Genomic DNA, 10,755 nt, shown 5'->3' on the forward strand with positions numbered 1-10,755 from the left:
TGCAACAGCAGAAATATGTTTATCCCGAATGCTTTAAGAAACTGGGATGGTTTTCTGAACGTTTGTAGTGGTAAGCAGTGGGTGGTGGGAAGGATCAGGAAGGTGGCAGGGAAGATCCTGTTTTCTTTTTCAAGATGCAAAATTGTTTCCTAAGGATGTAAATTTATCAGTAATGCTCTTTTGTTCTCAGAAGCTCTGCGAAATCTAGGAATTTATCTTGCCTGTGAAAACTGAGAGGCTAACACAAACAGGAAAATGTTATTCAACCTTTGAAGTCAGGGCCTTGGCTATGATTATTAACCATCTGTGTGTGCCTCTACTGGATTTGGGCGGCCAATAAATTTAAATAAATAAATAAATAATAATAAATAATATTTCTGCCCCCCAGACTAATTATCAAAAGCAAATATGACCTTACTGATTTTGTTTGGATGCTTAATTTTATCCAGCATGCTTGCTGAATTCCCTTGTAAGTACCAATAGCAGTTAGTGGTTCTCCAGGGTTATTTTGTTATCTGTACAGCCACTGTATTTTGCATAAAGGAAGACCTGGGGCAAGTCTGATTTGGTCAAAATATTTCTGGAATTGACAAGGAAAATTAAAGAGTCTGGATCAGGTAAACATGCTTTTTAAAATGAAAGTGAAATATCACTTACGGTAATATTTTTGATTGCCTTTTTGAAAAATGAATCCCAGAAATTAAACTTGAACTTTTAAAATGTCTGAATTTTGACAGTTCAGATTATTCATATTCTTATTTTGATGATGATGATGATGATTGTTATAACACAGTCGCCAAAATGATTTACTGGAACATCTGTAAAAATTATCACGTGCCAGTAGTGAAAAATTCGTGAGAACGTATAGTTGAAAAAGTAGCCAAAAATGAGCAGGTTAAACTATTGTGGGATTTCCAAATACAAACTGATAAAGTCTTGGTGCATAACACACCAGATTTAACTGTGGTTGAAAAGAAGAAAGTGTGGATAATCGATGTGGCAATACCAGGGAATAGTAGAACAGAAGACAAAGAACTGGAGACGATCACAAAGTATCAAGTTCTGAAAACTGAAGTTGAAAGATTATTGAATAAACCGACCATGGTGGTCCCAGTGGTTATCAGCACTCTGGGTGCCATAGCAAAAAACCTTGGATGGCACTTAGAAAATCTGGGCATTGACAAAATTTCCATCTGTCAATTACAAAAGGCCACACTGCTTGGATCCACACATCTACTACGTCGATACATTATGACATCCTAGGCTCTTGGGAAGAACTCGATGCGAATGAAGGCCAACACCAGCCAAAGAACTGGCAGCTATGATTTCACATTGTTGTGTATAAACAACAGCAAAAACAACAACATAATAATATGCCACTCGACTTCCAGCAACTCTGTATGAATGTATCAGGCTCGTATTGTGGATCTTGTACAGTATAGTAAAGTGGATGATAGAGAAATCTGGGATTTTGTTACAGTGAACACTTAACCTGTAATCCTACACTTAAAGCAGGCAGGCAGTGTGACCTCTAAGGAGAGGTGCTCCACCCAGGAATCGGCGCTCCTTTGCAGAATTAGCTTAGGCATTTCACACAACCATCCCTCCCTGCTGTCCGGTCCTTTTTATTGTCTCCAAAAGTATTTTTAAAAGGTCCTCTTCAGCCACCCTTGCTCCACTGAAAATATTTTCCCAACCACAGCCAGTTTTGTAGCACTAACCTTGTGTACGCACTCTCCCTCCACAGGGGTCACCACAGTCCTCACCATGACGACCATCAACACACACCTACGGGAAACTCTGCCCAAAATCCCCTACGTCAAAGCCATTGATGTCTATCTCATGGGCTGCTTTGTCTTTGTATTCCTGGCACTCCTGGAGTATGCATTTGTCAACTACATTTTCTTTGGACGAGGCCCTCGGCAGCAGAAGAAACAGAGCGAGCGTCTCAGCAGGGCAAATAACGAAAAGCACCGATACGAGGAGAAGCGGGTGAGAGAGCAGGTCTGTTACTTTCCTCATTGCAGAATCATGGGCAAAGTACAGTTTACATCTTGTGAGTGTGAATGTAGAGAGTAAGGAAAATGACTTGGACAGAGTTATGTCAGCTACATTACCAAAGTGACGAGGGGAAAAATATATCTTAAGTCCACAACAGGCAGAAAATAGGGTTAAGGTTAGGGTTAGGGAGGCTCAGACAGACACCTCCCTAATTCATAGGAGTATAAGAAGGGAGAGGATGCATAGCAGAATCAAGACTTGCAAGATTCTGTTATTAAAGCCACTCTCAATAAAAGTAGTTTTAGCTTTTCCTGGTGTGGTCTGGCAGGTAGGGCAGACATCTTGCAAGTCTGAATGTGCTCTTTTAACTTCTCACCCTCTCTTAGATGATCTTATCAGGGCTATCCCACCATGACTTTTCTTTTCTTTTTCCTTTTACATTTACATTATGTAAAATAAATAACTTGATGTTGGATATATTAAATTTCAGATCCATTCTCTTGTTGCATCATGCAATCTATTTAGCCTTCACTACAAATCATCTAGGTTCTTACCCAACAATATGGTATTGTCTGTATACAAAAATACATAGACATGCAAACCAACATCCCTTTACTGTCAGCACAAACACTCCTTATATAGTTGCCCAAAAATGCATTCAACAATTAATTGGACCTCACCCATCCTTGTTCTACTCCTTGCTCAAAGTTGAGCCACTTGCTAAGCATTCCATTTATTCTCATGTATGATTATGATTATTACTATTATTTTAAATTTGTTATGGCTGCCCATAACAAATTCTGGGCATCTTACAAACTCCAAATACACAGTTAAAACAATTAACATAAAACAGATAGCCTGGACTAAAAAAGCCATAACAATAAAAACACAAGGGCCCCACAAACGCATTAACCTCAGGCCTGGGAACTGAGCTAGTATTTAAGGGTTTTCCAGAACCCCAGGAGAGTGGGTGCCATCCAGATGTACCGGGCTGGCAGGGACAATTGGAGATAGGCAGTCCTCGGATAACCAAGCCTTATGCCATGAAGGGCTTTATAGGTGACAACCAGCCTAAATCACACCTGGAAGCCCACTGGCAAGCAATGCAGCTTGCATAGCAGCGGTGACACGTGGGCATAACAAAAAGTGCCTGTTATTGCTCACACTGCTGCATTTTGAACCAGCTGTAGCTTCCGGATGATCTTCGAGGGCAGCCTCATGTAAAGCACATTGCGGTAGTCCAATTGTGAGATGACCAGGGCATGAATGACTGTATTAAGGGCCTCCTGGTCAAGGAAAGGGCACAACTGGTGCACAAAATGAACCTGTGCAAAGGGCCTCCTGGCCACAAGCAGTAGTTGTAAGTCCAGGAGAACCCCCAAGTTGTGAAGTTGTGCACCAGTCTTGGATTCCATTACACCAGTCTCAAATTTCCATCATATACTATGATTGCATTCAGCAATGAACCTTCAATTCCATTTTCATGCAAAACATTCCATAATTCAAGCCTGATCACTTTACCATGTGCTATCTCTAAACTGACAAACGTACAATAAAATTCCTACATTCCTGCATATCTCAGTGACTTGCTGAAGAGCCCCAACCTCTGCCTGGCATAAAGCCTGAGATTCTCAGTTATTGCCCGTTGTCACTCTGATACCTTTTCAGTCAGAATTCTGCCAAAGACCTATCCAGTCTTTGCACACTTAGCAAGCCATCTCCCCTGCTGTTTTTGTATTCACTCTTGCTGCCCTTACGCTGGGGAACAATCATGGCACCCTTCCAACTGTCAGGTCATATGCAGCCTTTATACACATGTTAACACACATGTTAAACAAGTTGCATATCTATTCATAAACAAACTACATCCAAATGTTGACATGTTGATATCTACGCCAGCAACGTTACCATTTTCAGCACTTTCACAGCATTTATCACTTCTGCTTCATCTCCTTTCCTTTGACAAACATTTATAGCATGTATTATTAATTCCAATCTTCAACTAATCATTATCTTTATAGAGATCATACATACATATACGCATCTCTGAAATACTCTTTCCAGCATTCCCTCAGTTTAGTTTCATCCTAAAACATGTCACCACTCTTATTCTTCATTCTGTTCTTAACTGTTCCTTGGGTTTTCTTAGGACCTTCTGTGCAACTCTGTTTTTCTCTATATAAACATTATATAATACCTTTCTCACATCCTCACTTTTTGCAGTAATCATTCTCTTAGTTGCAGTTTTTCTGATCCACAGTCTATTTCACTTTGTCATTCCACCAAGCATACTTCATACTCCCTCATAGTGTAACACCACATGCTTCTGTGGTGTTCTATCACATAATTCTTTTCACTCTTTTCTAAGCAACTCCCACATCATCTTTCCTTACCACTACTTTTCATTTATTCTGTTGGAAGAGTGATGTTTTCTAATACCTTTTCATACATAATGTTTATTTTCTCTTCCTGCAATCACTTTACAGGTAGTCCTCAGGTTATGACCATTTGTTCAGTGACTGTTCAAAGTTACGACAGCACTGAATGAATGGTACTTATGACTGGTCCTCTGAGTTCCAGGCATCACAGCATCCCCGTGCTCATGTGATCATGATTTCTTTTCTTTTTTTCCATTTTATTTATGTAGTTATTTATTTATATAAAATTTTAATGAAAAGTTTTAAAGCAAAAATAAAAACTAACAGAAACTAATACAGAGTAAAGAAGAAAAAGAAAGAAAAAGAAAAAGAAAAGGACAAAGGTGGAGAAATAAAAGATTTAAAGAAATAGAAAGAAGCTTCTGATTTTCTTTGCAGCAAATATAAGTATGATTACAAAGTCACAGTAGACCCAACCCTCCTCTTTCTTTTGCATCTTTTAATACCTTATATTTAACTTGTGATTTTTCCCCCCTGCCATACAAATTTAGATATATCCTTCTGCCATTGTTTAAATGGTACATCAGTTGTCAAAATAGGTACTGTCTGAAACAAAAATAACATTCGAGGTAAAACATTCATCTTAATCACAGAGATTCTCCCCAATAGAGATAATTGTACTCTGTCCCATCTTAACGTATCTATTTTAACTTCATTCCATGTCTTAACATAATTGTTTTGGAATAACATACAATTCATATTTGTCATAGTAATACCCAAGTATTTTACCTTCTTCTCCACCTTGAAACCTGTTTTATCCATCAATTCTATTTAATCTTGTACTTCCATATTTTTTTATTAACACCTTTGTCTTCTGTTTATTAATCTTGAAACCTGCTAGTGCACTAAATTCTTTTAATTTACTCATTAATAATTCAACTTCCTTTAAAGGGTCTTCCGGAACCAACTCCAAATCACCTGCAATCATCTCTTCTTACATATTTTTTAAAATCTTTATGCCCACAATCCATCTCATATGTCTCTATTCAATATTTCAAGGACCAGAATAAACAAGAGAGGGGGCAGTGGCAACCTTGTTTTATTCCTTTTTTGTACCTTACATGGTTTGGTTAAATTTCCATTAACAATTATTTGTGCTGTGAAGTATAAATTGATTTCATTCTCTCCAAAATTCATATCTTCCAAAACTTTAAACAAAACAGTCCAGTTGAAATTGTCAAAAGCCTTCTCTGCATCTAAAAAGATCAATGTGGCTTGTTTTTCATTATGTTGTTCCAAATATTCCAAAATACCCAGCACAGTTCTAACATTATCCTTTAACTGTCTTTTATGTAAAAACCCACATTGGTCCTCATGAATAAATTCTTGCAAAATATTTTCAGTCTTTCAGCTAAAATTGTTGTAAACAATTTATAACCGCTATTCAGTAATGATATTGGTCTGTAGTTTCTTGCTAAAGTCAAATCTTGGCCCTCTTTGGGTATTAATGTTATATTGCCCTCTTTCCAATTCTCTGGCATCTTTCTTCCCTGTAAAATAGAATTCATCATGTTTTGTAAAGGTTGTAAAAGTTCATCCTCAAAGTATACAGACTTGATAATCCAGCTGGTCCATGCACGTTTCCTGGTTTATTCTTTTTAATAGTGTCTGAAACATCCCTTATTGTTATAGGTCCATTAATAGTTTGCCTTTGTTCTTCTGTAATCCTTGGTAAGTTTTGTTTTCTAAGATATTCATCTATTTTCTCCAATGAAATATTATGTCCTTTATATAAATTAGAATAATATTGGTACAATGTTTTTTGTATAGCAACATTATCCATTAGTATATTATCTCCCTTGTGTAATTTCAATATCATTTTCTTTTCTCGTTCACAATTTATAAGCCAACCATTTCCCTGGTTTATTTGCAAATTCAAAATGTCTTTGTTGTGCATACTTCATTTTTTTTCCATTTCTCTTATTGTTAACATGGATAGCTGTTGCTGAAAAATCTTAACTTGTTGAGAACATGATCGTGATTTCTGACATTCCCTGCCAGCTTCCCATGAGCAAAGTCAATGGGGAAGTCAGCAGGAAGTTGGAAGTTGCAATTACATGAGGTCCTTGCTTAATGCCCAGCACGGTCCTCAAGTTACTACAGGACTGCTGGAATTGCCATTGCTAAGCGACGCAGTCATGTGACATTGCACTTTCTGACTGCATTGCTTAGCAATGGAAATTCCAGTCCCAACTGCTGACATAACCTGAGGACTTCCTATACTTTCACTCTTGATTCTTTCCATGCAAACGTGTTCTAAAAATGATAAGAAGCTGCTCAGATAAATGCATCACTTATGAAAATCAATCCCTGTGCTCAGATATCATCCACTGAACTGATAAAATATTAATGCTGTGCAATGCCTTTGGCCATTTTTTTCAGGTGGACCCTTATGGCAACATTCTTCTCAGCACTCTGGAAATGAACAATGAATTACTAGCTTCTGACATGATGACCACAGTAGGGGAATCACGAAACTCCGTCATGTCCTTTGAAGGATCAGGAATCCAGTTCCGCAAGCAGCTGGCTCCCCGAGATGGTTTTGGACACCACCCACCTGTAGAACGCCACATCCCGCTGGCCCATCATGCTGCAGCCCGTAATCGTGCCAACTGCCGACTTCGCCGGCGATCATCTAAGCTGAAGCTCAAAATTCCTGACCTGGCAGATGTCAGCACCATTGACAAATGGTCAAGGATCATTTTCCCTATCACTTTTGGATTCTTCAACCTGGTTTACTGGTTGTACTATGTAAATTGATGCCTGCAGACCAGAGAAAGAATAAGGGAAGACACTCAAACTATGACAACGACACAGGAGTGTGGCAATCTTTGGGGTTTGGGTTATTCTCTTAATTATGACCAATGCTCAATTATTCACTCCATCCCCACCTTTGGTTTACATTTCTGCAAAGCGTTATTCCTCTTTTCAGCACATTATGCACACACAGAGTATGTGTGGTGGGCTATGTGGGTTTGTTGAAGGGAGAGGGAATGGTTTTCAGGGATTTTCCTTCCTTCCCTCCCTTCCTCCCTCTCTCTCGTATGCTTGAAGTACTTCACCACCAGGGGTGGGTAGGGGGGAGATAATTTTTTTTAATTAATTATTGCAGCTAGTTTAGTCATTAGGGTAGTACTGCAAAAGTTAACTCTAGAATGTGTTGGCAAATGCCTAGTTATCAGCTCCATTAGCTCACAGATCTTTCAGTTCCTTACCTGTGAGGTCATTCCAAGAGCCTTTCTTACTTTTTTTCCTCCTTTCCTCATGGATTCTTTTGAAGGATGGAGCTACGTTCTCCCATAGCATGAGCTTCCTTTGTTTTGTCTCACCTTCTATCTTATAAGTGTATAAGAGTTTGTTTAAAAACAATGGAACCCCTATTTTACAACTGTTTGGGCAGAAATGGGAAATTACTAGTGGGTGGGGGAACATCTGGGGTTTGCGTGTTGAGGTCAAAGGTATGTTTGCAAGCTGCATTTACAACTTTCAGAAGTTTGGGAGTGTTTGTTTTCGTGGGATGAATGTATATGTTCTAGGGTGGAGGGAGGGATTTGTGTTGTCTGTTACAGAATGAGATTGGTGGAATATAACCGATAGTAGTAGGTATGAAAAAGGTAGAAGATTCATCCCAAATACACTTGCCAGTAGGTGTCATAAAGAAATGCTGCTGCTGCTCTGTATGGAGTTTGACTTTGCCTGGATCTGGAGTGTCCCCTTCAGTCTGCAACATCTTTCCTGGCCACTGCCCTTATTTCTTGATGCCAGAGAGATGGATCTGAAAACATCTCAAGTAGCGGTAAAACTTACACGGATCCTTCCCAGTCTATGTGGTTCTTTCTATCATACCATTTGATTGGGTGCAATATGACCTGGGAGTAGAGTCTATGAAGTCCTAAACATTTGCGAATTCCAGTGAGCAGAATTGTGGCCCATTATCTGTTGTTCGTTTGTTATTTATTATGTTTCCTATTTTATTTAATTTATAGGTTGCCCAACCCCCAAATAACTCTGGGTGGCTTACAACTAAAAACCAACTTATTAAAAGAAAATGCAACAGAAGAGCAAAATGCAAAAACATCAAGCCAAAATAAAGCAAAGCAAAACAATCTCTTCAGATATTCCACGCTTGCAAGGAGAGACAATGCAAAATTATTATTTGACTAAACAAAAATTCTAAACAAATTTCTAGAAATTTAGAATAACAACTAGTATGAGATATTTTACTCTGAAATTCGAATATAGCCATTCCCAACTCTGCTAAGGTCTCGTAGACAATTCATGCATTTCCACTGGTTCTTTATATTTCTGAAAGTCTAATATAACTTGTACATTGTCTTTGGAGTATTCACATCTGGCCAAAAGAAAACCTCTTTAGCCTTTCTCTTACACACAAGCCTTTGATGTATTATTTTCAAGTTCTCACCTCTACCCGTTGAAGTATTATCATTTTATCATTTTTGAAAAGTGAATCTTCATAGGCATTCAACTTCCCTCTGTAATTCCAGTATTTTTTACATCCTCTGGAACTTCTTTCCTTCCTGGGATATGCTGTCAAAATAATATTTTTGAATAATCGTACAGTTCTATCATTTAATGTAGCATCTTTAAATTCTTCCATTTTTCTGTCAAACATAAATAAGGTATCATGTGGATTATAACATCAGAGTAATCCAAATCATCTCTAAAAGATCTCTAGACAGGCAGGGTGTATGCAATTACCAGCTTATTTCCTGACTTAAGCATTTCTTGCAGTTGCTACTTCGGCACATCAATAACCATCTTTGGATTCCTATAAGTGAACAGTATAATGGTTTCTTAAAAATAGATTGCAAAGATTTATGACCAGTTATTTTCCAGAAATAAAGAGAAGTCTTGTACATCCAAAAACAATAGCTAACATTTCTTTTTCTATCTGAGAATAATTTTGTTGTGTTTTAGACATGGCTTTAGAAACATGCCACAGGAAATCCTCTTTATAGCAATACTGCACCTAAACAGATGCACTAGTATTTTACCGATACTGTGTTTTTCACATTATATTTTAATATGGGTGCCTTTGTTAACAACTCTTTTAATTTATTAAATTTGTCTTTATTAATTGGCATCCACTGTAATTCCATATCCTGCAACAACAATTTGCTTAATGCAGTTGTCCCATGGCCATTTCTGGAAGATATTTTGCTAAATAATTGGCCATACTTAAATATTGCTTGGTTCATTAACAACAGTGTCAATCTTCATTTGATCAGGTACCACACCACTAGAAATTAACATATGCCCTAAATACTTTACATCATTTAGTCCAAATTTACTCTTTCATTTATTTAATTTAAACTTCTTCCCCCACCTTTTCAAAAGCTTGTTAACTCTTATGTTCCTATTTCCCTTACCCCATGTCAGAATATCATCATTATATGTCATGAAGCACAAGACTCCTTCTAAACCTTCTAGAATCTGCTGTATTACTTTCTGATATACTTCTGGAAAGAAGAAATACCAAATAACCTTTTAAATTGGTACTTACCAAAAGATGTACTAAAAATACATAGCTCTGAACTCCTGTAATCTAACTGGATTTGCAAAACACTCATTACTTGCCTTCAGAACAATTGTGGACCCACTCAACTGGCTTCTTCTACAGTTGGTAACTAATAGTGTTTTCTCAAAATAGCTTTATTTAAATTTCTGGGACCCAAACATATCCTTGTTTGTTTCCTTCCAGGTTTCTCCACAATTAGTACTTGGTTTACTCATTCAACAGAATCATCTACTTTTATTACAAGTCCTGTATTCAGTTCTTGTTCAATTTTTAATATTACAGGAATATTTCTTGGTGCACTGAAACCATCTGCTAATTTAATTTAATTTAATTTAATTTAATTTAATTTAACTTAATTTTTAATTTAATTTAATTTTTAACATCCTAATCCTGAAAATCCATTTTTTAAATTCATCTACTGTACTACAGGAACCCTACTTCTTGCAAAAACTCTCAGTACAAGATTTAAATAAATTACTGCTTTTAATCCTAAAGCAGTCTTTGCTTTGAAATCTACCACTGAAACTTTAATATCAAAGTAATATGCTTATACCTACAATTTATTTCACATTTTTCTATAAACCGCAACCATTCTATAAGACACAGCATTTGCTTGTGCCCCTGTAAATCTTAAAATTTACAATTTTATAATGATTAATAATTATATAAGCAACCCCTTCATCTTTTATTCCCTGTATTTTAATAACTCCAGTAAAAAGCTCTGAATGATCCTCTTCTTCATTCAGAGCACATAACTTTTTTGTCATTAGTTCTATG

At 37.1% G+C, this 10,755-nt stretch overlaps 1 protein-coding gene across 4 annotated transcripts in view; it reads left to right on the forward strand.

Annotated features, from left to right (window-relative positions):
* Positions 1 to 10,316, forward strand: part of LOC103051232 (gamma-aminobutyric acid receptor subunit beta-4) — a 71,433-nt gene extending 61,117 nt beyond the window's left edge. For 3 of the 4 annotated variants that reach the window (XM_088151574.1, XM_088151577.1, XM_088151576.1), the window contains 2 exons: positions 1,748 to 2,004; positions 6,822 to 10,316. In XM_088151574.1, coding sequence (XP_088007700.1) covers positions 1,748 to 2,004; positions 6,822 to 7,199 — 635 coding nt within the window. In that variant the 3' untranslated portion in view covers positions 7,200 to 10,316. The remainder of the gene's footprint in view (positions 1 to 1,747; positions 2,005 to 6,821) is intronic. The other variant, XM_088151575.1, reaches the window with a different exon arrangement.
* Positions 10,317 to 10,755: the final 439 nt, after the last annotated feature.

This window comes from Python bivittatus, unplaced genomic scaffold (genome assembly GCF_059951505.1).
Source record: "Python bivittatus isolate LINGU-HERP-01145 unplaced genomic scaffold, Pbiv_v1 ctg000670_np1212, whole genome shotgun sequence".
NCBI classification, from domain to species: domain Eukaryota; kingdom Metazoa; phylum Chordata; class Lepidosauria; order Squamata; family Pythonidae; genus Python; species Python bivittatus.